General features: G+C 45.7%; 10 protein-coding genes across 10 annotated transcripts; 2 read left to right on the forward strand and 8 right to left on the reverse strand.

Annotated features, from left to right (window-relative positions):
• Positions 1-301: 301 nt before the first annotated feature.
• Positions 302-712, reverse strand: N7537_005020 (uncharacterized protein; the record flags this gene model as incomplete). The annotated part of the gene is made up of 1 exon (XM_056896077.1): positions 302-712. The coding sequence occupies one exon, from the start codon at positions 710-712 to the stop codon at positions 302-304; it is 411 nt and encodes a 136-aa protein (XP_056755825.1).
• Positions 713-846: 134 nt separating this feature from the next.
• Positions 847-1,232, reverse strand: N7537_005021 (Zn(II)2Cys6 transcription factor domain-containing protein; the record flags this gene model as incomplete). Its single annotated transcript, XM_056896078.1, is given in 2 exon segments — positions 847-1,184; positions 1,199-1,232. 2 exon segments carry the CDS (start codon positions 1,230-1,232, stop codon positions 847-849), a joined length of 372 nt encoding a protein of 123 aa, XP_056755826.1.
• Positions 1,233-3,414: 2,182 nt separating this feature from the next.
• On the reverse strand, positions 3,415-4,245 carry N7537_005022 (alpha/beta hydrolase; the record flags this gene model as incomplete). Its single annotated transcript, XM_056896079.1, has 1 exon — positions 3,415-4,245. The coding sequence occupies one exon, from the start codon at positions 4,243-4,245 to the stop codon at positions 3,415-3,417; it is 831 nt and encodes a 276-aa protein (XP_056755827.1).
• A 1,912-nt stretch (positions 4,246-6,157) lies between these two features.
• N7537_005023 (Helicase C-terminal) lies at positions 6,158-6,887 on the reverse strand (the record flags this gene model as incomplete). The annotated part of the gene is made up of 2 exons (XM_056896080.1): positions 6,158-6,724; positions 6,774-6,887. The coding sequence occupies 2 exons, from the start codon at positions 6,885-6,887 to the stop codon at positions 6,158-6,160; spliced, it is 681 nt and encodes a 226-aa protein (XP_056755828.1).
• A 399-nt stretch (positions 6,888-7,286) lies between these two features.
• N7537_005024 (ATP-binding protein) lies at positions 7,287-10,637 on the forward strand (the record flags this gene model as incomplete). The annotated part of the gene is given in 8 exon segments (XM_056896081.1): positions 7,287-7,313; positions 7,492-7,684; positions 7,740-8,123; positions 8,176-8,760; positions 8,811-8,922; positions 9,291-9,843; positions 9,869-10,414; positions 10,431-10,637. 8 exon segments carry the CDS (start codon positions 7,287-7,289, stop codon positions 10,635-10,637), a joined length of 2,607 nt encoding a protein of 868 aa, XP_056755829.1.
• Positions 10,638-10,792: 155 nt separating this feature from the next.
• Positions 10,793-11,476, reverse strand: N7537_005025 (class I SAM-dependent methyltransferase; the record flags this gene model as incomplete). The annotated part of the gene is made up of 1 exon (XM_056896082.1): positions 10,793-11,476. The coding sequence occupies one exon, from the start codon at positions 11,474-11,476 to the stop codon at positions 10,793-10,795; it is 684 nt and encodes a 227-aa protein (XP_056755830.1).
• Positions 11,477-11,816: 340 nt separating this feature from the next.
• On the reverse strand, positions 11,817-14,249 carry N7537_005026 (phosphoketolase family protein; the record flags this gene model as incomplete). The annotated part of the gene is made up of 1 exon (XM_056896083.1): positions 11,817-14,249. The coding sequence occupies one exon, from the start codon at positions 14,247-14,249 to the stop codon at positions 11,817-11,819; it is 2,433 nt and encodes an 810-aa protein (XP_056755831.1).
• A 1,054-nt stretch (positions 14,250-15,303) lies between these two features.
• On the reverse strand, positions 15,304-16,317 carry N7537_005027 (uncharacterized protein; the record flags this gene model as incomplete). Its single annotated transcript, XM_056896084.1, has 3 exons — positions 15,304-15,704; positions 15,763-16,020; positions 16,098-16,317. The coding sequence occupies 3 exons, from the start codon at positions 16,315-16,317 to the stop codon at positions 15,304-15,306; spliced, it is 879 nt and encodes a 292-aa protein (XP_056755832.1).
• Positions 16,318-16,861: 544 nt separating this feature from the next.
• On the reverse strand, positions 16,862-18,561 carry N7537_005028 (uncharacterized protein; the record flags this gene model as incomplete). The annotated part of the gene is made up of 5 exons (XM_056896085.1): positions 16,862-17,509; positions 17,580-17,654; positions 17,708-17,996; positions 18,057-18,167; positions 18,248-18,561. The coding sequence occupies 5 exons, from the start codon at positions 18,559-18,561 to the stop codon at positions 16,862-16,864; spliced, it is 1,437 nt and encodes a 478-aa protein (XP_056755833.1).
• A 3,488-nt stretch (positions 18,562-22,049) lies between these two features.
• On the forward strand, positions 22,050-24,039 carry N7537_005029 (uncharacterized protein; the record flags this gene model as incomplete). Its single annotated transcript, XM_056896086.1, has 4 exons — positions 22,050-22,297; positions 22,362-22,632; positions 22,695-23,040; positions 23,108-24,039. 4 exons carry the CDS (start codon positions 22,050-22,052, stop codon positions 24,037-24,039), a joined length of 1,797 nt encoding a protein of 598 aa, XP_056755834.1.
• Positions 24,040-24,494: the final 455 nt, after the last annotated feature.

Raw genomic sequence — 24,494 nt, forward strand, 5'->3', positions numbered from 1 at the left:
TAGAACAAGTATACGATCAATTATCGTAGGGCCGAAATTATGGGTTATCGAGTTGAGGCGCCGAAGCATACAAAGTCCCAAGTTGCATTGTGCAAGAATGAATGGGGGATCCGTGTGATGTTTGTCTAACAGTTGCAGGAATGACGATTCAAGGCTTTTGTCCTCAGTTGCCTGTTCCGGATCTAGACTGACAGATGCTGGCAACAAACTGAGAATGTCATTTTTATAGGTGGCAATGAGTTGTCATTTAGACATGACACCTTAGAAAGGCCTAAGTCAAATGAGATCCATAATTCAAGTACTAGGCAATTCCCACGAGATCAGTCTTGAGATCGTGGTCATTCAAGCTGTTTTGTGCAAAGGAGGAGGCTGAAAGCTCATGGCAAACCCCAGAGGCCTCGATAAGATGCACTAGAGTGCAGCTCGCCAGCCAGGTTGGGTATGGAAGAGCCGTCATCCGCCTGTATATCACTCGGAGGATCCAACCTGTCACAATGTCGAATGACGGTCTTGCCTGTATGTCCGCCTCTAGTTTGGATCGAGCAGATTGCACAAGATGCAGCTCAGTAATCGTCACGTCCTTCCGTGAAAATAACGAGCCGAGCGCAGCGACCCCGATAAAAACACTGTCGTATCGGTCGTTGCTCAATTTTGACTGCGACCGCTCATTGAGACGTTGGGAAAAGAAATACTTGACGATTGACCAGTCCATAACATGGATCGACCTTGTCAAAGTAGACCTTGGCAAGATTTGAGTCTCGTCCGGAGAGGTAATTTCGAAGATGGACAGGGGGGGGGGGGGGGAAGAGCGATTGGATTAGGTGATAATTGTCGACATCCAACATTTCATCCAAAAAGGTTCATCTTAGGTGCATCTGTCGCGTCGATCTTGATACTAATGTTTCTTACAAATGACGCCCCAGGGTTTGCCTCTAGGCATCGTAAGACTTTCTCGCCATACTGTCGTTCGTTCTTCTTCAGCGTAGTGTCTGACTTTGCTGGTGCAGCATCAAACGGTGCTGCGATCAGCGCAAGAGAAGGCGGCTGGGATGGTGAAGTTGGCTGGCATCTGTAGTGGCACTCGTAGCCCCAGTCGCTACAGGTATTGCATGGGCTTTGCCCATTGCATTTCCTTTTACGATCCCGGCAAGGCTCACAAGCAACCCTAGAGTGTTTGCGCTTCGCTGGAATGGGTTACGTGTTGATATCGTGTGTAAAGAAGAATAGTCCATATGAGATTTGCGACACAGGAAATACAGCGAGATGAACGACCGGCGGTCCCCCTTGAGAGAAAGTGCAGTTCCCGCAACAACCGCCGTAACTTTTGTTTAAAATGACGCGGCACTGAAGAGTTGCCTTATCACGGAAGCGCCTCTCTACTTCGGACTGTTGATTAACTCCCGAACAGTGATTGTGCGGGTATTGCGGAAAGAAAGACTCCAAATTGCAGGGAAATATTTCTTAGCACCTAAACCTTGTGACCAATAGAGAATCTACCTAGGCTTTAGAAATGCCTAGAACGTACACTGGTATACCGTAAATTCTGACACATCAAAAAATTTATCTCCGCGGAACTGGGATGTTAACACCACATGAGGTGGAGTTGCTTCCCCCACAACCCTCGTCTCTTAATTCAGTGAACCATATTTCGGTGATATAAATTCAGTGTCCGGTCACATTCAAGTTTGGAAACTAGGTCAAAGTTTTCTCCTTTCATCCTACCCAGAATACAACAGTATGATACCATCCTATGCCATCCAATGCCTTTTTCTTATCACTTTTTCATATGCATGGAAGGTTCAAAGCTTCGCCGACTTGGTTGTGTTTGGTGATAGCTGGTCTGATGCTGGATGACTAAACTATATCTCAGCCCACAACGGAACTCTTCCTCCGGTCGGTTGGACCAACAGCGAGGTTTGAACTTTCACGTCAATGAACGGAAGGATTTTCAATGTCTGACAGTTCTTATAGGACTCGATTGCTCCGGATGGGGGGCGTCCATGGCCGTCCTATGTCGGGCAATATACAGGAACGACAGTGTATAACTACGCTGTTGCTGGAGCAGTGTGTGCTAATAGTCTTACGCCGCGTATAAACGAGGCAACTGGAGATTTGTTTCCGGACGTCGCCACATACGAGGTTCCGGCGTTCATTACAGATAGCCAATACACGCTTCCTGATGGAACCAAGTTCATGGACATCGCTTCAGAATCTACCGTCTTCGCTATCATGATCGGTGGCAATGATATTGGAGCTGGCGGCTTTCTGACCGACTCCCAGACCCCTGGCACCACCATCCCAAGTTATATAGATTGTATTTTTGAGCAGATTGATCGTCTTTTCAATCATGGCGCACGTTACTTCCTTCTCAACACACTTGGAGCTATGTATATTGCTCCACAATACGAAATGCCAGATGCTGGAGGTCTAGAAGCAACCCAGTGGACAATAGCAATCCAGACGTCTTCATGTGGTACGATGAACTACATCCCAGCGAACAAATGTGGTGCAAGATTGCCAAAAACTTTGTTAAGGGCACAGCAAATGGGCATCGTACTACTCTACGTAGTGACTACTGACAGAAAGCTGGTGTACGAACAATGTATGGTATAGATGACCAATGTTGACAACTCTAACTCTATTTCAACAATCTCTGTGGACATCGATGACTAACTGTAATATACATTTTTGTATGGTACCCAATGTCACATGATGTTTCCGGTATATTACCTGGTTTCTACCATGTATTCGGACTTGGTATTCGACACTTAGCTTATAGATCCGGGTAGATCGACGAGGTCTCCTCTAGTAGTTTTAATACGTTATAACCGGAGATATACCAATTAATAGCTAGCTAGGACAACGTTACTATCAATTAAGACTAAGGGAGGGGAGGGTACGGAGAGAGAGAGTGTGTGTGAAGTAGGGGTTAGAAGGTAAAGGGTGCACTCCACAACTATCATTATATATTGATATCTTATGTGTAGGTTTAGATAGGTTTGGATCTATAGGGTTACGGGTCATAGGAATGGGCTGATTCCGCACTCTCTACGATCAGCATCTATATACTCTATAGGATGCACATGTGGTTCCAACTCGGCATTTGGCTTCGAGTTCTTGCTTCAGTTGGATGAAGCGCCTGCATAGTCATACGCAACTAGTTAGACTACAACAGGTTAATTGAACTTTGATTGATTGATTAATTGATTGATTGATCATCTCCCTCACTTATTTTATTGAATATTCTGGAATGAAATGTAACATTCCTGTCTACTTTAGGCCCTTATACTCGACAAGTCTTTTCACTTTCATGACTAAAAACCACCGAACCTTCTTTTGGCTGTAGGCGGCTTCCCTACATATGGCCATCGAAGACTCCCGCAACGCGGTCCGCTGATAGACTATTTAGACAACTCAACCCTCAAGGAACTGCAGGATACGCTCAAAGCCCTCAGGCTCCTTAACCCAGTGGCCATCACCCTCTGCCCCAGTAAACTCCTGCCAGTCAACGCGTACCACAATCCTCCGTAGAACTTGACATGCCTGCCGTCCAAGCTCCACAGATACCCATGGATCATCTGATCCATGGCTTAGAAACACAGGTGTAGATAAAATAGAACTGTCGACAGGCTGATCCGAACGCGATGTGTCACCGGCAATTTCATCAAAGAAGAACCCGGATATTAAACTCTGTGCCTGAGAGCTGCCAGGACTAAGAGATGATTCGGAAAGCAACTGGTCTAGCTGCTGCGCGAATGGCAACCAACCACAAAAGCCAAATAGTCCACCTAGCGATCCTTGGATTCGGTCTGTTGCAGTTGCAGCGATGAACGCCCACAAGGCGGTTGCCATCCCCTGACTCATACCTCCAAGGTAGATGTGAGAGAACCCTCCATCTAGTAGTCGAGCTTCCTCCTCGAGCATATCGAGAATAAATAAGACTGACTGTTTTATACCCTCTTTCTGTAATTCTTGTCGTTCGTCGATATTGCCTAAGGAGTAGGCGTCAAACCAGGCGCACATTTCCTCTTCGAATGTAGTGCTCCATCGATTGCGTGAAGTTGGAAAGACCCAGCGATAGGAGGGTAGACAGGAAGGCAGATTTTTGCCCTTGGAGGTTGAAGATGAGAAAAGCTCTTCGGCGAACTCGGGGCCATTGCTGCCGCGACCATGTAGTAGGATAACCGTGTGGGTGTGGGTGTGGGGGGGTTGGGGATGGTAGATGTGAGCTTTAGGAAACTCCATGCTTCCTGTCTGTAAATACTTTTATTTTTGGATCTAGGAGATGTTAGATAACCTCGGAGTTTTATTTCGGTTGGATATCCTAAGATCCTAAGAGTTGAGCGGTCAGCGATTGGCGGTGCACGTTCTAAACAAGCTACAATACATCTCTCTACGGTGTACAATATTACAAGGTGCTTCACACATATTGTATGGTGACCTAAGATTTTAAGGAGTATTTGCCTGTATGTTTATTCAGATATAAATAAGTAGTTTTTGCATCTGGGTTGGGTGACACCTCAGCCATGCTTTATGCTTCTAAGGTTACACCTATATTGCGCAGGTAGGCCAGCCTCGTTGCATCCAGGAGCAATGGTAATCAAGACCCCTTTTGAGTGTAAATGTATTCCGTCTCTTTCATTGGTATCTAAACGTTTCTCTTCACTTAGGCTTCACTTTACCTGGGTGGAACACTAAGCCCAATGCAGAATTGGAAGAGCAACGTTAACGCAGAGATGACCAACCAGCGTCAGGGAAAGCATATCTCTCCCGAATTCAAGTTTGAAACATTCTTAAGTTTTCACCCAGCTGAGCCATAATCTTAGTTTAGAACAGCCGAGGATTGTCCCGTCTTATGGTGTGTGAACTCAAACAGAAATTATACCCGAGTTGTGTCTTTCATTGGCCTATACGCCTTTCCGTCTCTCAAACAAAGTACCCAGTGCAGAGTTTTCCTTGACCTGGGTGAAATCTTAGAGCCAATAGAGAGTTGGAATAATCTAAGCCTCGTGGACATGACCAACCAGCGCAAGCGAAGACGGTTCAGTCCGCAATTCGAGTTTGAATTTTCCTGGTGGGGGTAGACAGCTGAGCCGTGATCTGGGTGAAGTTTATATTATTATTTCTATAAATCACTAGATACTTTCGGGGTTAAATTTTAGGTGGAGCCCTAGGCCTAACGCATTCTTTAATGCGATATCTTCCAAGGTTGGAGCACGGAGATGACCAGCGTTAACGCAGGCTCCAATTGGAATCTGAATATAGGGAGTCCATAGACAGTCTGTCGAGATATAACCTGTACTATCGTTCTTATAGGAATGATGATCTCAGCATGGCCGAAAAAAAGCGAGAAAAAAAAGTTGATGAACAAGATGAGGGCTAGAATCCGATGATGTTATTCTATATGGTCTACAATTCTATATTGTCGTCAGTAGCGACAATTTTCTATGGGATAATTTTCGAATCGGAAAAGCTTGTTATTCGGTTGAGTGACCCATTTCAGATATGCATGAAATTTAGAGTGACTGCAATCTGTAAGTAAGCAGAGGAATCCGCGAGATCACAAAACGAACTAGACACGTCCAATTTCTTCTAATTTTTGAAGGACGTGATGATGCTAGTTATAACTCGAGGATTCAAGCTGGAAAAGGTCCTGCAGATCATTAGTCCATAGACTCTCGATCAATAAAGAATGTAGTTCTTACTAGTAATGACTGGATTCTGTTAGATGCAGTATGATCCGATTTTTGGAATCCGCCCGTTGTCAGTTGCAGCTTTCTCCGTTGTCGTGATAAGACATCACTCTACGTATTGTTAGATAGTATCCGAACGATGCACTGTTGCTAACCTACCTCCTCGACGGTGCCTTCCATGATGTACCGAACAATCGCCACGTTGGAGATTTGACCGGGTCGAAGGGCCCGACCGATCGATTGAGCTTCAATTGATGGATTCTACTGTGGCTCAAGAAGGCAGATACGCGACGAGGTTGTAAGATTCAAACTATCTCAATCATTAGCGGCTTGTTCCGATAATCGAGAAGTAATAACCGACCCAACAGCACCCGTCCCAAGAGTCATTAGGAGAATATTTGTTTCCTTGTGATCTTGATATCTTTGTAATTCTTGCAGACGTCTTGACAAAGAAAGCGATCCTTCTACCATGCTTCTAATTGAACACCAAACATGTCATCCATGTCAATTTCATCAACGTCATCAGAGAGGCTTTCATCGCTTGATGAGTAATTTGGATCTATCTCTTCCGAGCCAGGTATAGTGGAATAGTGGAATAACTCGTCATTCGGTCGTCCCTCAAATCGTAGAACATGCGGATTCATGTATCTCCTCTCCCCAAGCCCATAGCGAAGCGGCTGCAGGAAAATATGAGATTTGCTCAATTTAGCTCCCACATCGTCGGAGAAATGTAACGGGGCATAAATGTTGATTTCAATTGGTAGCAGCCTTTCGCCGTATCTTTTCTGCACTGCTAACATTGCATCTTCTCTAGTAATATATGCCTGTAATCGAATTTGTTGGTTACTTGTCGCTTTCGAGAGACCGGTACATAACTGCTTGTTGAGGCGGGCGAATTTATCTTCCTCATGTACAAGAAGAAAGAAATTCCCCTCCTTAAGAACCGAAAAACATAGGGAAGGTGTGCTGTGGTCGGCCAAATGTTGAATCAATGCATTATCGCGATCCAGCCGTGCCGTGACACCAATGATCTATCTAGCGTTAGCTATGTGTAGCGTGCTCAGATGGTAATCAATTTACTGCTCCCAGGCATATTTCTTCATCGAAAATACCGGTTTCCGAGATGATAGTTCTCGAAGAAGGCTCGGTTTGAAATGGCAAATTTTGTCCCATTAAGTTCTGTGAAATAGGCATCATCGCCTCAAATATCCCAGAAGTCCTCGAAAAACAAAAATAGAAAATAGAAAGGTGCTGAATGGTGAAGATCAAATGGCCCCAAGAGTGTGGAAGAGGGAAGAGGGACTGCAGAGCCGCACGCAAGATTAGCGTAATGGAGGACCTCAGCCTTCTTGCATCCTCACATCCTTCCAACCTCCCTCTTTTTCTTCTCTTTTAAACAACAATTGCCAGCACATATACACCACTGTTTGAGCGATCACTTGAAGCCTTCAAAAAAGACCTTAATAAAAAGGACCGGGATAACTTCAAATTCTCCACGCTGATGTAGAGCAATGTCTCACCCAGTTGCAGGTCAAGCATCGGTCTCAGCGCCGTATGCAGAATTTGAATCAACTGAAGCCATTCCTAGAAGCTATGAATCAGTTCGGCAAGGTGGTGGAGGTATTTCGCAATAGCAGTGAGATCGTGCCATTTCTTTTGGTAAGAGAGACCTGGTAAACATTCAAGCTCATATCTTCAGGCTGACCTTCGTAGGGACTAGTCAAGTTTCTGCTCCTAGTAAGAATTGCCTATTCCATGCCTAAGATGCTTACATTACGAATGCACTAACGGGATTCAGATCGCAGATACTTTCGAAAACGCCTTCTCCGAAGTGCTGGACACGTACGAATATATAGGAGAAAACTTACCCTTGCTCTTACAATACCAAGAGCTGTTTCGCACCAACCCTCACATGATTAAGGTACTCTCACTCATGTACGAGGACATCCTCAAGTTCCATCGCATTGCCATCCAATATTTCCAGCAGCGTCGTCAGTCAAACCCATATTCCCATGTACGCGCAACACATTACTGAGGTTGTTATAGTCTGGAAGCAGCTGTGGCATGCGACGTGGAAAACCCAACAATCACGTTTCTCCAATATTATTTCAGGTATGGCACGGTATCGTGCTTTAATCGAAAGCCAAGCAGGCCTGGTCCAGATTGCAGATTCCCAGGAATCGCATCGTCTAGTGGACGACTGGCACAATGCCGAAGTGCAATATGAATCCTTGCGCCGATCACGCACAGTTTTCAACTGGCTCAGAGCACCTGATGTTGATGGAAATCAGTATAATTTGACCCAGACGCGAGCAAATAATCCTGGTACTGGAAGCTGGCTTTTGGACAACCAAGCTTTCAAAGATTGGTTCGATCCGAACTACCCCAAAATACCTCCTTTGCTTTGGTTGAATGGGATTCCAGGCGCCGGTATGGGGCCTCTATATGGAATTGGCTAGTCCGAATGCTGAATATCAGATAGGAAAAACTGTCCTCGCATCTCTCACAATAGAGGAAGCCCGAAAGCTCACCCCCAAACCAACGGTTCTTTTCTTTTATTGCAAACACGGCGATCCCGAGCGTAACAGCTTTTTAGCATTGGCGCGAAGTCTGCTCGCCCAAATTTTGGAGCGGGACCAAAATCTCCTTCTTTATTTCTACCAGGAATGCTGTGATAGCAAAGAAGCGGTGCTTACTTCCTCGGAGAAAGTCACCAAGCTTTTGGAATTTGCATTCAAGAACTGCAAGATTGCATATATTATTATTGACGGGGTCGATGAGTGTGAAAGAGACCAACGGAAAAGCATCGCTCAATGGTTCAGAACATTGGTCGAAAGCCTGCCCATTACCGAGCCCTGGAGGCTACGCTGTCTTTTCACAAGCCAAAACGACAGTCTGGCGTGCAAAAACTTCGATGAGATTGCAAGTCTTACTATAGGACCAGATGATATTAAAAATGACCTTCAAGGCTTTTGCCGGCGTGAGGCAGATCAACTGAGAGCTTCTTTGTATATCTCAGAAGACATGACTGATAGTATCGCTGCGATGGTAGCTCAGCAAGCTGGCGGTATGTGGGCAAATTTCACTTGTGAATCTGGCTCGCTAATGGCTTACCAGGCATGTTTCTACTTGCAAAACTGATTTGGTTGAATCTATCCGCACAGACTACAATCGTAGGGCAGGAACAAGAGCTGGATCCAAATATTTTCCCCTCTGGGGTAAATGATGCGTAAGTGCGACTCGTATGCTCCCTCGTTCTCTGTCTTACGTGATAGGTATCGACGGATACTCTCCAGAATAAAAGAAAATACCTCTGGGGCATCAATGAAAGATGCTTTAGCGCTACTCGAATGGCTGGTGTTGGCAAGAAAGCCCCTCAAGTGGCGCGAAATTCAAGTCTTAAAGTCTATGGAAATTGATCAACAATCGATTGATTTCCACAGGCAAGGGTTTCTGGTAAAAGACCCAAGGGACATCTGCGGGTCATTCGTTGAAGTACGGGACGACGGAAGTGTTGAGCTGATCCATTTAACGGCAAGATTGTATGGCCTTGTCTGAACATTTAAAAAGCTTCACTGACAGTATTCTTAATTTTAGATTCTTGGTCAACGAAGGGTTTGTCGATCCATTGCAACAAGGTATCAGAATGGCAACTCGATGTATTAACTATCTGAACTTTCCACTCTTCGTGAACACGCCGCTTGAGCATAATATTCGCCGCGGAGATTATGGATTTATGGAATATTCCATTATCCACTGGGTTCGACATCTTGAAGGAGCAATTGCGGAAGCAAATCGCCGAATCGAAAGAACAAAGGCAGAAGCAACCGGACCTCGTCAAAGTACGCCCGAGGAACTAGATGCACTCAAGCACTACAAAGCTCTGTGTGAAGAAGATTACCCAGGTATTATGGCTCTCCTTGCTGAGTCATTAGGTGTCTTCGTTGATCTGCATTGGTCTCCGCCACAGAAATATCTAGAGGTATCGGCCCGGAATAAAAAAAGGCTCCAAGTCTTCCAAGATGCCACCTTCTATGAGCAGCTGGAGCAAATTGTTGTCTCAACCAAGAAGCAACTCCACTCATTTGGTCAGCTCAAGCAAGAAGGATTTGCACTGAACCTATTCAACCTTGTGGGTGATGTCCGTGAAGTGATAGAAAGAATAGTGTCAACAGACCCGTCGTCTAAAAAGGACATGGTACAGAAATATGGGGACAATCCTGTTCCGATGCCCACATTTCAGCTGCCAATTCTTCTTCTCTGGTTTTCCCTCATCTGAGAAGCGAGATGAACACATCAGCAGACATAATCGAGCATGGAGGTGCAGTGACGAAAAGTGTACTGGTTTTACATTTGGTTTTGTATCAGAGATCAGCCTGAAAAGGCACATGAGGGATGCCCACCCGGATGCGTCGCAGAGCCAAGACTTTCCATCCGACAGAGACATCGAGCTGAGCCTTCGGCAAAGGACACCCATGATGCAAGCTACTCCTCAGCGGGCACCTGAAGTGCAGAATGCACAAGCTGTGCAAGCAACACCTGATATTACAGTTCATACACAAGAGCCATCAAGCTCAGACTCTGAGCCAGAGGTCCGACCCACGAAACGTACGAAGACTCGAGAGAAGCAAGACTTCGAGTGCCCACATTGTGCAAAGGTCTTCAAAAGGCTCTTTAATCTCAAATCTCGCCTCTTGACACACGGCGGATCGTCCGTTTTCGTGTGATATCTGCCAGAAGCGCTTTTCCAGAAAGAATGATTGCAATCGACATAAGAAGATTCATTCAGGCGAGAAAGATTGGGTCTGTGAGGGTTGTCTGGTATCTTTCGTTCGTGCGGACATGCTCAAAAATCACCATCGCGCGCCAATAGGTCAAGCCTGTCTTGCCAAAATCAAAGCCAGAGACAGGGTTTTGTGCCTTGAGTGCGGTTCACTTATGTAAGGAATGTTTTTGTAGTAGGATTTGGTAGATTTAACACGTTTCTTGTTCTTTGAATACTACTTGGAAGTTACGGAGAGGCCTGTAAACTACAGCTTCACGGAAAGATTAAGAGCAGAGCATCGGTTTATGAGGACTCTACTATATCTTCATATTGCTCATTTTTTTACTAAAATCCAGTGGAATGGAACGCTATGCGAAACTCCATTCTTTTCTTCGCAATCCACGACGACCTCGTCAATCTCCATCTCAAAGCCAATCTCTGTGAGAAGTCGTCTCATTTCATCTCTACCCCAACCACTCCAATGCATTGCTCCTTTTGTGCCGCCCAGCCAAGATTGATCAGATGAGCTCGCAAATCCAGTCTCGGGAAAGTTCGCGAGAAGCCTTCCTCCAGGTTTCAACCAATCAAAAATGCGACGGAGAATCGTGGTTTGCTCGTTGCGTGGCAGATGAAAAATTGAATACATGGCCATCACTGCATCGAAATGCTCCTGACTGAATTCCAATTCCATCATGTCTCCTTGTATCAGTTTGACAGACTCAGGAAGCCGCCTTTTCGCCATGGCAATCTGGGTTTCGGATATGTCATTTGCAGTGACGCTGATGTATTCACGCGACGCCAGAAGTTCAGTACACGGTACCCCGGCGCCGCATCCTAACTCAAGGACGCTAATTTGGGAATTTCCCTTCGCCGGGTCAAAGGATCGAAGCATGCGATCGAGATAGGAAAGGCGTATTTTATGAGAAGGCTGTGTCCAGTTTAGGTAGACTTCGGCAATCTCATCATAGGCTTTCTTTATGTCATCCTTGACTTGATGGTTACTGATGGATTCGGACATTTTTATGGCAGAGTAGTTGAGTTGTGGATTTGTAGTGAGTTATAGTGTGCTGGAATGTGAATTTAGAAAGAAAACCATCAAGTGATATTCGCAGCTATTGTATGAGCTCTAATTAACAATGACTCATTCGGTGATCCCCGGGGTCAGAATATGACTGGTTGTACGGGCGAGGTTGTTTTTAACCCCCAATGAGGATTAGTGTAGTTACGAGGCTAGGGTAATTGGAATGTTGTATATTATTATTCTTCTGATTCGAGTACAATTTGGAATGTATTACGGAGTACTATGGCAGCTTTTGTCGGTATTAACATGAATATCCCCAATACCCAAAAAAAGTACCCTACTTTTTCGAGTAAGGCCATTTCCAGTTCCGAATATATTCAGGATCAACCCCGTTATCGAAAGCCTCAGACTTGCCCGCCAGCTGCTCATTGTACAGCTTCTCTCTCACGCCGGCTGCCGTGTTCCCGAGAGACTGAACCAAATCAATGGCAGCCATAGCGAGACTGTATCGATCAGTCTCATTGCGCATAGCCAGCTCAAATGGCGTGTCAATGTTGCCCTTTTCTCTATACCCTCTCACATGTAGGTTATGTTGACCAGGTCGCTTGTACGTAAGTCGGTGGATGAGCCAAGGGTAGGAGTGGAAGTTGAATATGATGGGCTTGTCGGTGGTGAAAATGGACTTCCATCTCTTATCGGACATTCCGTGCGGATGGTGGATGGAGGAAATCAATCGGAATAGATCCACCACATTAACAAAACGAATTTTGAGCTGTGGGAGATGTTCGCGTAGTAGTGCGGTCGCGGCTAGGGCTTCGTGTGTGGAAACATCGCCACAGGATGCGATCACGATATCCGGCTCTGCGCCTTGGTCGTTGCTCGCCCAGTCCCAGATTCCGAGACCCTTAGTGCAGTGTGCGACAGCTGCATCCATGTCCAGGAACTGAATGTGCTCTTGCTTATCGGCAACGATCACATTCACGTAGTTGACACTGCGGAGACAGTGGTCCATCACGGATAGGAGAGTGTTGCCGTCGGGCGGGAGATAGATGCGAACCACCTCAGGGCTCTTGTTAGCCACCACATCGAGGAATCCAGGGTCCTGGTGGGTGAAGCCATTGTGGTCTTGTCTCCATACAGTAGCGGTGATGAGGATGTTTAGCGACGAGATTCGGGCTCTCCACTCCACTTCGAGGCACTTCTCGATCCACTTGCAATGCTGGTTCACCATAGAATCAATGACGTGGATGAAAGGCTCATAGCTGTTGAGCAGTCCATGTCGCCCAGAAAGAATGTAGCCTTCCAGCCAGCCTTCGCAGGTATGTTCACTGAGGATCTCCATCACGCGGCCATCGGGGGACAGATTTCCTCCATCTTTATCCTCTTCGAAATAATCTCCCATCCAGACTTTCTTGCCCGCTTTATACACCTCAGAAAGCTTATTAGACTCAGTCTCATCGGGCCCAAAGAGCCGGAAAGTCTTCATGTTCTGGGCCACTATATCACGGAGGAATTTTGCCATATTGGTCATGCCTCCCTTAATTGTCAACCCTGGAATAATATCCTTGAACCCGTAGTCCCGGAAGTCAGGAATATGAAGCGGCCGGCGTATAATACCTCCATTGCCAACGGGGTTGGCACTTATCCGCGAGTTACCCCTGGGTGCGAGTTCCTTCAGTTCCTGAATCAAGGTGCCATTCTCATCGAAGAGCTCTTCCGGTTTGTAGGACCTCATCCATGTCTCCAACACCTTAAGATGAGGGGGGTTGGTGCGGACATCAGTGATGGGAATCTGGTGCGCGCGCCAAAATCCCTCGAGGAGGTGGCCATCAACCTCTCGCGGAGCCGACCATCCCTTAGGTGTGCGAAGAACGATCATTGGCCATCGGGGTCGGAACGGGGTCTTCGTCTCTCGGGCTTTCTTCTGGTGCTCTTTGATCTCAGTGACACATTGCTCGAGTGTAGCCGCCATGGCCTGATGCATACTGTCGAAATCACTTCCCTCCACAAAGTATGGTTTCCATCCATAGCCAGCGAGCAAAGATAAAAGTTCGTCGTGACTAATTCGCGCAAGCACCGTCGGGTTGTTGATTTTGTATCCGTTGAGATGGAGAACAGGAAGGACTGCTCCGTCGTTAATTGGGTTCAGGAACTTCGTGCTATGCCAGCTGGTTGCAAGTGGGCCAGTCTCGGATTCGCCATCTCCAACCATGGTCAAAGTAATGAGATCGGGGTTGTCAAAGACCGAGCCAAAGGCATGCGAGAGTGCATATCCTAGCTCACCTCCCTCGTGGATACTGCCAGGTGTCTCGGGAGTCGCATGGCTTCCAATACCACCAGGGAAAGAGAATTGTTTGAAGAACTTCTTCATGCCCTCCGCATCCTCGCCTTTATCCGGGTAGACTTCCGAGTATACACCCTCAAGGTAAGATTGTGATATGATTCCGGGGGCACCATGCCCGGGACCGGAAACGAAAAGAACATCGAGGTCGTACTTCTTGATGAGACGATTCATGTGCATCCAAGTGAAAGATTGCCCGGCATCGGAACCCCAATGACCCAAGAGCCGGGCTTTGAGATGCTCCAGCTTAAGAGGTTCTGTGAGGAGTGGGTTGTCACGAAGATAGAGCATGCCCAAACATAGATACATGCTGGCACGAAACCAGGCGTTCATCTTACGGATTGTCTCAGCATCGAGAGGCTTCCCTTCCACTGTTGAACGAGCCTCTCCATAGGCGGAGATGCTCTTTTCACCCGACTTTGAAGCCATGTTGTGTACCCCTGCTGAATCTGGGATGTTGCACAATACGTACGGAAAACAATCTCACGGTGTGGTAACTCCGGGAATCAGAGAAAGATGGTAAGGTTGCATACACTGGAGTTATAGATGTTCAGATATCATAAAGTCAATGAAAGAAAATGATTGCAAGTCAGGGAAGACACCGGATATATTTTTTCTTAATAACCAGGATAATCATCATAGCCGATCAATGACGTGTGGTTTAATAACAAGCGGACCATCAGGTTTTCGCGGTGCTAGTGCTATGTGTGCATGGATAAGCATGAATCATGGCCCACTACTATGCTGTGTAGATTATAACCATGGTCAATATTCATGATTGTTCATAAACTGTTGGTCAGCCCTATGATGTAGTTACGTAGTTATGCTGTAAGTGTGGAGGAAGCAATGTATATAACATAGTGTAAGTGTCATTGAGTTCGGAGCTTAGATAGTCATGTCTTGGCATTGCATGTCGACACCTAAGGCCACAATCCAGACTATGCTAATTCTTGCTAGCACCATTGAGGGATATGCCATTTCAAGGGTTATATACAGAAAATCCTCTTACACAAAGTTTGTCTCAGCCAGTCACACATCTTAACAAAAGATTTTTCAGTGCACATAGACCATGTGTATATACCGGAACAGATTAAAATCAAACTCTAACATACTATGCTTTATAATATCCTATCGTTGATGTCGCCATGGAGTTCCCATAATTCTCTTGAGGCTGATTGTGCACTCGCTGCAGGCACAGCAGCAGTCGGCGTACAATACTGACACTTGTGGAATTAGTGTTTAGGTGGGCCTGATACTACCCCACACCCGATCCACAACCCGACATTACCCTTCCACGTGACTATATCCCAACGAGTATAGAAGGTTAATATTGAGGGTGCATAGCCAAGGTAGGCATATAAATTGTAGACCCGCAGTTCTAGGGGATCATATCGTCTTCAACCCATTAATAACAAAAACGAACCTAGCCAGAAAAAAGTCACAATCACACAATGGAATAGCATACTTTCTATAGAACCGCCCTTCAATTTAAAAAGTCTCCACCTGTCTCCTTCAAAATCAGTCGATACTCGGGTTCGAATTGCATATACATGATCTCAGGAGTACCTGTTCCTTTCTTGGTGTAGAGTGCAACTTCATCGTCCACTAATGTCTTCTTCAAGACTCCTTTGCTTGCACCTATCGACCCCGGTGCGGTCGACGATTCCACCAGGATTTGGGTCTGACATGCTCTCTCCAAGGCAATGAAAAATGCTGCAGCTTCTGCAACTGTTCCTCCAGCAGTAAGCAATCCATGATTCTGCATTATCAAATTCTTGTTTTTGGGACCAAGGTAATCAGCAATACGTTGACCCTCTTCCTGTGCAAAAACAACACCTCCAAAAGCTGGATATACTGAAAGATCATCGTAAAACATGCAAGAATCTTGAATGTTGGAGTGCTGTTAGCAGGACTGTGGATGTTGATCATGTGCTGGTTTTACCTTGATTCAACATCTCAATTCCCCTGCCAAAGGTGCTCCAGGCTCTTCCGAAAGGACTGTGCATATGACATGCCGCATGAATATCCGGTCGTCTCTGGTGGATTGCTGAATGAATAATAAACCCAGCTGTATTAACAGGCTTATTTGCGCCAGCGACCCTGTTTCCTTGTTCGTCTACCCGCACCATATCAGAGACATTTAGAAGGGCGAAGTGTACTCCGTATGGATTGATCCAAAACGTGCGGGGCTCGACAGGATCTTTGGGCTGTCAGAACAGCCAAACGAACAACAACCGCCATTGTCAGTATACAATAAATCCAACAAAGCAAGCATACCTCGGAGACTAATATGGCCACTGCTACCATCTGAGAATCCTAATTTGGCGAATATGCGAAAAGCACCCGCCATCTGCTCGAGAAGCCATTGTCGCTCTTCTTCTTTGTTTGTAGGCCTTGGAATGTGATGTAACCTGTTTACTTCACCGTTGTCGCTTGTTTCGGTGTTTAGAGCAGAAACAATCCGCTTCGGATCAACGGTATTCACAAATGATGACATTTTGTGCACTTTTGGCTTGGATAAATAAGTACTGCAATGCTAGTTTGACGATGCGGAAAATAACCGAGGCAAATATATGTTAACCCCGCAGACCCGTTGACTCATGAGATTATATTAGTTATTGCGTTATTGCGTTATATCCTATCAAAACAGGGGCTAAGACTGCATCTGTCTCTAAATGAACAAAAATCATCTATTTGTCCTACTGGTAGGTACACAAATCCATACTTACAGTCGGCGGTTACTTTTTTCTCAACCTTTTCGGCGGGGTATATGGCTGAGTTCATTGCATTCGAGTAATTTACCATATTATTTCCATGATATTAGATTAAAACCCTAGGTTACGCAACACCGAAGTGATACACTAATGTAGTATACGTTGAACCTAACAGTCAAAATTAGGTTTACCAATTCAAATAGCGAAATATAAGGGGAGTTCAAAGCAAAGAAACAAGGACGAATACCAAAAAAAGCAACCAAAAGTATAGCAGCAGACAAATATATAATGCACACAAAAAGGCTTAACCACACATTGTTTGATAAATTAAAGCAAACTTTGCCCTGTTGCCAGATTTGGGTCAAGATGAGGAAAGTCTGCGACGGGATGAAGCCTTCCAGATCGGAAGGGCGCGGTCAATTGTGCCGATGTCGCGGTAGGAAGAGTCCTCTGACCCTGCGGTATCCCAGGGTTATAGTTAAAAACCCAAAGACGCATCGACTGATCAGGACAAGTTCCAGTGTAAAATCTGTGTCGCAGCCATGACCCACTCAAACGGTCAGCTCCAGCTCTCGTTGATTGACCAGGCTGGATAGAAGCTGGAATCGCATGCCAGTCGGGGGACATCCAAGCCGATTCATCTGTGCTCCACATGTTGACTTCCAATTCTCTAAATAGTGAGGTGACCCGCCTCCCGTCTGCGACATAAAGAACTCCAACACCCAAGCATCGGGGCAAGGGGTATGTCTGTCCATCGCCACCCAGATTCCGAAGAATGTTGATGTCGTCTTCATATAAGCTCAGATGTGTAGAGCCTGTGTCATCCATAAACGGGAATTCAAAGCTCGGTAGCCAGGGTGATGGTTTATCATCTTTCTTATCTTTTTCATCTTTCCCGTTTTGTCCATCTTTTCCATTGTCCCCTTTTTTTACTGCAACCGCCGGATCCCGGGGGATTCGAAGACTAAGTCTTACCTAATGAATATAATGAGAAATCGCACGCAGAAAAAGTGGCCAATATGGCGATTTAGAGGGGAATAGCTACCATTGTGGCATTCACACGCGGATCCGGTTGGCATGCCATCCAAGTCTTGCTCATGCCAGGCGCAGGCCCGAGAATCTGAACACTTGGTTTCAGTATAATGCAATCAAAGGGTTTTAGACAAGACATACACCTTCGACCCAAAACCCTTCATGTCCCTGGCATTTGTCATGAGTGTAGCGGTATTCGTCCCAATGGAATGGTCTCGGCAGACAGAGCTGAACTCCAGCATGCCAGTAGGTGACAAAGTCCGGCGTCCAATCCAATTCACCTAATCGATATTGCACTATGATGGCCTTTACTGTATCGACCATTTTGTGTACGTCGTTTCCCTCCACGAGCCAGGCCAAAGTATATTTGAGATCGTCTAGGCGTTGTACCACGGGCCAACTTAAACCCGGCTCTGTAGCCATCAGAGTACTGAGTAGAAGGAAGGAGATTAATCTCTACCAAAGGATTTGGAGTTATAGGATGACTCACTTGCGTTCCGTCTGCTTTGCCATAAATTCGTTCATTTTATGTTGATAGACATGAGGCATGATGTTCTCTGAGATTCGTTCAAGACACCTTTCGATCTGAGATTCGAAGTCACTGCATAACAAAGGTAAATCACCAGGTATAAAATTGAATAGTGAATCCAGTGCTAGATAGCCAGAGCAGGTGGGACTTACTCAGACTTCAGATCAGGCTCCTCTGGGTTCCAGCCTTTAGGTGCATTTTCTCGCTCTGTGATAACACCTTCGACTTTTTGCCATTGCTGCTTTTTAGGCATTTGTGGCCTAAGCTTCTTTCTTCTTTTCGAGTAATCAACGTTGAGGTCGGCTGCGAGAAGTTCCTCGTCCAAGATTTGTGGGATTTCCATTTTTGTCTTCTTCTTTGGAGTTGATACCTCTGCATCTCCCTTTGAGACATCTTTCTTCCGTTTTCCATTAGCGCTTTTACCGTCAGGCTTTGCAGCCCGAGGAAGGATAATCCTTGGAGGCATCTTGCAACAGAAAAGATAGTTACGCCCAAGGTGGTGCTTTCTCTACGTGACTAAGAAGTCAATGAGTTTGCATGTATAAATAATGGATATAAGGACAGAATTACGAAGGTATTTGTATTCCAAGCATTTTCTTTACACGCCGAATCCATCGCACTGGGTGGAGCACAACTATGCGATGTCAAAGAAAACTGGAAGGTCGTAGATGAGATACAGCAAAAATGGCAGAATATGCTCCTGGGTTAAGTTCGACTTTCGACTCTCTTTTTCACCTTGTTCATTCAACATAGTTTTTGAAACACCTCATTCAATGTGCTCTTGGAGGGCGTACTCTCAATGAATCTGACCTCAACGGTTCCTCCAATATACTTTTAGCTTTTTTCTTTGATGGTCCATGGAATTTTTGGTGCTTTGTTACGCTCCGTCTGGGCATTTCTTCCTTTTTATACTAGATGCAAACAGGCTTCAAAGCGGCTGATTTTCTCAAAGAGAAATTTGTGGATTCAAGCCCAAAGGTTCAGAGCCTTCACTTCGGTTGATATAAAGCCACAGAAGACATCGACTCGTCCCATCTACCTTAGACCCTGTATATGGCCAAAACGAGAGCTGAAAATAGATTGTGGGGGAATATGGTACATGTCTCAGGATAAGAAAGCGTAGAAGGGAGAGCCATGGAGGGGAACAAAGAAGACCTGACTCTTGCCCTGTCTATCATTTACACAGCTCATCTCTTTAGTTAGTTAGTTACCTAGGTATTCATATTATATAATTTCTATCGTAGGGTTAGCCGGTTGTTGAGTCTCGTTTAGGCCTAGTATACAGTAACAAATTCTCATATCAATAAATATGTTAGATGGGCGAAAAAGAGGCGTGTCAACTAAAAAATTATGTTTCAATCAACAAGATCACCAATCATCCCAAAGTTGTCTGTGAGATAGCCACAATACCGTACCGTACAACATACACCTCTGTGTATATGAATACCCACATATTCAACCCCACAGCTCCAATCTCCGAAACCGGGTCCGAAAACAATTCTGGCTAGAGGTTTCTGGGCTAATTTTCATGTCATAAGCAAGCTTCTTTTGGCCCGATATTTGAATCTTCGGGGGGTACCCAGGGTTGTTTCGCAGGAGCATCAAGATGAACGAACCCAAGCCGACATCAGTCCCACTCCCCAATTCCGAGCAGTTCTTCCTGAATAGCGATCAGGGTGAAAGATACCTGATTCAAGTGTCTTGGCCGCTGCATTGGGAGAGTGACAGCACTTCTGCTCGCGGTTCATTTCCCATCATGTAAGTGCCCGCTGACGATCTGCAGCCTTGCAAAAGAAAAGAAAAGCGCGTGTTTACGAAATAATATTAGATATATTGTCGATGGAAATGCTCTATTCTTGACTGCAACTGAGGCTGCCTGGCGTCGCGCGCCTGCGTCGCATTTCGCCGGTGGGGGCATCATTGTCGCTATCGGATACCCATTGAACAGAGAGCTTTATGATATGCGACGACGCACCCTTGATTTATCTCCACCAGCGGGAACACCAGTTACCGGGCATGGAGGCGCTGATATATTTCTTGACTTTATTCAAAGTTCAGTGCGGCCCGCGGTAAAGGCCCGATTTCCGCAGGTCGCTGTCTCCAGAGAAGCACTCTACGGTCATTCTTATGGGGGGTTACTTGCGCTACACGCATTATTTACTCGCCCTAGTTCATTTGATTGCTATATGGCCAGCAGTCCCTCCATCTGGTGGAATAACAAAGTCATTTTGCAGGAGGCAAAGGCCTTTCTAAAAACGGAGCCTTTGGTCGAGAATTTGCCTTCGCTTATGGTCTTCTGGGGCTCAGTCGAACAAAATCCTCATCAGTGGGATAATGAACCTCTGGAAAAATATGAATCAAGAAAGGGAATGGCCTCGGATTTTAGAATGGCTGACAATGCTCTCGACCTCTGTGGGATGCTACGAGGTTGCAAACAGTTGCATACTGTCCTGGCGAATGAGTTCGACGGGGAGGAACACACAAGTGTGATGCCGTGCTCAACAAATCGGAGCTTGACAATGTTCTTTGAAGATTGGCCTTTGCATGAGTCATAGAGAAGTTTCATGAATTGCAGACGAATTCTACGCATAGATGGAACGGTGATTGATAAAATAATGTTCTAACGTATTGGCGGAGATATGTTCTCCGAATTATCACCATTTGCCGCTTCGGGTAAATTCATAAAAGGCTTTCCATCTAGGGATTTGGGGGCCATTCAGAGTTGAGGGTCTGTCCACCGGAATACGGAAGCGATCGGGCTGGGCTTGAGCTGGGCTCGGGGTCTGGATATCGCCCCAGTAAGCCTGCGGATGAAAAACCTAGCTTTTTGTTCATGTTCTTTGTATTTCTACTTTTGCAAATAAATAAGCGGTTGATTATTACATTAAACTGGTCTTTGACTTACACATAATGAGCACTTTCAAGGATTAGCACGCACATGGGTATCCCCTCGGCAGCCCCAACTTAAAAATACCAAAAGAGGCTAGCCCTCGGAGATTACCACACCGCTAACCTTAACTAATCTAATCTGATCCCCGTACCAATACGGTACGGGACATACATCGGACAGTAGCCCGGAAGCAACCATTTCATTAAGTTAGGAAAACTTAATCCCACATGGGGCTTGAATAGATTTCAATACTTCACGCATTAAACGCTATCCTCAACTTGAAAGGGTGCACTTGAGCATATTACTATGCAGCAAATCTTCAGTCTGGCTATTCTCAGTCACATTGAAAATATCTATGAACTCCCAATGAGGGCCTGGGCCAAGATTTAGCATTCCAAATTCCGAAATAGGACTTTGCATGTATAAGTTTTTCCCTCCGACTGAGCCTTATCTGTTTGGTTCCATAAAAAATGGCGGAATTTATCATGCCTTGAACTCGCCAAGGTCTGAAAATCTTCCTTAGAAATATTATTATTAGATGCCCAGCTCAGACGATTCGGGATTTAGGCTTAGGGCCAAGATAACTTGATTCTTTTGTCTCAAAGTCACTTGGCAAACACACGACCAGCGCTTTGGCCATATTTGTGAAACCACAAAATAAATTGGAATAATGGCGCCGAAGCCCCCAATATGCTGTTTACTCTGCCAGGACCGACTGAGTAGGGGAAAAAAAATACATAGCCCTAAGAAATGATTCAAAGTATAGATGTTCTTGGTGAGTATAGCCTTGGATAATATCCATGCTTTGTTCTAACGTTAGACGCTAGGCATACCTAAGTAATTATGTATTGTTTGGTAAGTTTTCGTTATGTGGGATAACCCTTTTCGGTATTCTGTCGCCGGCAATTGATGGTCCGATTTTCTCTCGTTTTTCTCCTGTATTCATAGCGTTCTAACGTAAAGACGTTAGAGCGTCTGGCTTAGGATGTAGTATTTAATGTCTAGCTCTTCTCTCATTTTGAGTCGATCGTCCCGCACCCAAATTTCTCTGCCGCGGAGAAAAGATGGCGATCATGAGCAGATTCCATCGGATAGTTGGGAATAAGTCTGCAGAGACTGAGGCTACCTCACCTGATGATCCAATTGCCCTGCAGGCGAGAGCCGATGACAAAGAAGCTGGACATGCTCCCATCGATGATATGATTGGCAAGGAGGAAGCCAGGCCTGCCGAAGATGCCCAAGCTGGTGTTCAGAAGATTGAGGCTGTCACTCTGGCCTGGGGGAAAGGCTCGATGCTCATGGTTCTGATATTGTATGTGTCCCTGTCCGCGTTACATTATTTGGTCTTAGCAGCTCACGTCGCCCTTTTCCAACAGTATTTGGCTACTCACGCTGGTGAATAATCTCAAGACTTCGGTGGTCTACAGCCTAAGCGCTTATGCGACAAGCTCTTTCGCGGGTCATTCGCTTTTGACAGTCATCGGTATCGTGGCATCTTCTATGACAGGCGCAGTGTATATTCCTATGGCGAAGGCGTTGGACCTCTGGGGCCGTGCGGAAGGTATTCTTCTAATGACTGGGTTCTGTATCCTGGGAATAGTGATGTTGGCTGCATCCCGTAACCTACCTACTTACTGCGCTGGACAGGTAAGAAGGGACTTAATACCCACGCCTTCATTCCTGCTAGTATCTGACACCATTTACTGCAGGTATTCTACTCGGTCGGATTCGGAGGTCTCGCATACAGTTGGAATGTTCTCGCAACTGATGTGACAAACTTGAGAAACCGAGGGTTGGCTTTTGCTTTTACCTCATCTCCGGCAATAATCTCAGCGTTCGCTGGTTCTAAGGCCGCTGAAGGATTTCTCGCCAATGTCAATTGGCGATGGGGCTACGGAGTCTGGGCAATTATCTTGCCCGCTTTCGCTTTGCCGATATATTTCATGCTGGCCTATAATTTACGCAGGGCTGAGAGGGAAGGCATTCTCGTCAGAGAAAGAAAGGCCTTGAGATTTAATTTCGAAACAATTTGGTGGTTTATTAAAGAGTTTGATTGTGAGTTACCATATCGGCGTTTTGCGGGAAGTCATTGCGGGATGCTAATTCTTATCTCAACAAATAGTGATGGGCGTTTTTCTATTCGCTGGCGGCATGGTGGTATTCCTCCTGCCATTCACTCTGGCTAGTATGGCACCCCACGGTTGGCAAACCGGCTATATCATTGCGATGATTGTGGTTGGGCTGGTCTTGCTTATCTCATTTGGTTTCTATGAGACTTACCTCGCCCCGGTGCCATTCTTGAACTATAAGTTCCTCACCGATAGGACCGTTCTAGGAGCATGTCTCCTAGACATGACATACCAGATATCTTACTATTGTTACGCCGTCTATCTCCCGTCATTTTTGCAAGTGGTGTACAATTTGGATGTAGCCACAGCTGGATACGTTGGAAACACTTTCAGTGTCGTGGCATTTGTCTTCCTGTTCTTCGCTGGCTGGCTCATTAGAGTGACAGGTCGCTTCAAGTGGATTCTCTGGGTCTGTGTACCTCTCTACATCTTTGGACTCGGCCTGATGATTCACTTCCGTCAACCTGGTGGATACATTGGATATATTGTCATGTGTGAGGTCTTTTTCTCCGCCGCCGGCAGCGTTTTCATCCTGTGTGTGCAGCTTGCTGTCCTTGCTTCGGTCGATCACCAACACGTTGCTGCAGTACTTGCCTTGCTTTTCGTGATGGGAAGTATCGGTGGATCTATTGGCAGTGCTATATGTGGAGCTATTTGGACAAATACGTTCTTGAAAAAGCTTGCGGAGACCTTACCAGAGTCAGCCATGCCTAATTTGTCTCTCATTTACTCGAGTCTTCCCCAGCAGCTCAGTTATCCAGTTGGAAGCCCCGAGCGAGACGCCATTGTGGAAGCCTACGGCTATGCCCAACCAAGGATGCTTGCAGCGGGTACCGCATTCATGGTTTTGGGCTTCATCTGGGTTGGCATGATGAAAAACCTGAACGTCAAGAATATGACGCAGACAAAGGGTAACGTTTTTTAATGGGGAAAGATCATTCCAAAGACGAGTGAGCAAATTGTGTATTGAACTGATGGCACTGATAAGAACCAATTCTATACTGGATCTCCATACTCCTTCTCGGTTCTTTTCATGTATTTTAATGATATCCGAAACAATATCTCCAGAAGACTCCTACTGCTGCTTCTGGCAATTTTCTGTGAGTTCCAGCCATGCAAAATCATATAGTTGAACACAGATACACATCAAGCAGGTAAATATGGGTTGACAAATAAATAAAGCGTAAAATCAGAGAAGGGTCAGGACGGTGGACTGGGGAAGTGATCAAAGCCACCTAGAGCTGAGGGACACAATCCAAGCCCTTTCTGAGGTCATTCACCTTACTGCTCGTAGTATGTCGCGATCAGATGAACTGGAGACTGTTGTTGCTAGTGAAAGTCTCAGTGCCTGTTGCCTTTATTACCGGTGCAACGCCATAT

Source organism: Penicillium hordei, assembly GCF_028827395.1.
Source record: "Penicillium hordei strain IBT 12815 chromosome Unknown utg000002l_segment0_segment0, whole genome shotgun sequence".
Lineage (NCBI taxonomy): Eukaryota > Fungi > Ascomycota > Eurotiomycetes > Eurotiales > Aspergillaceae > Penicillium > Penicillium hordei.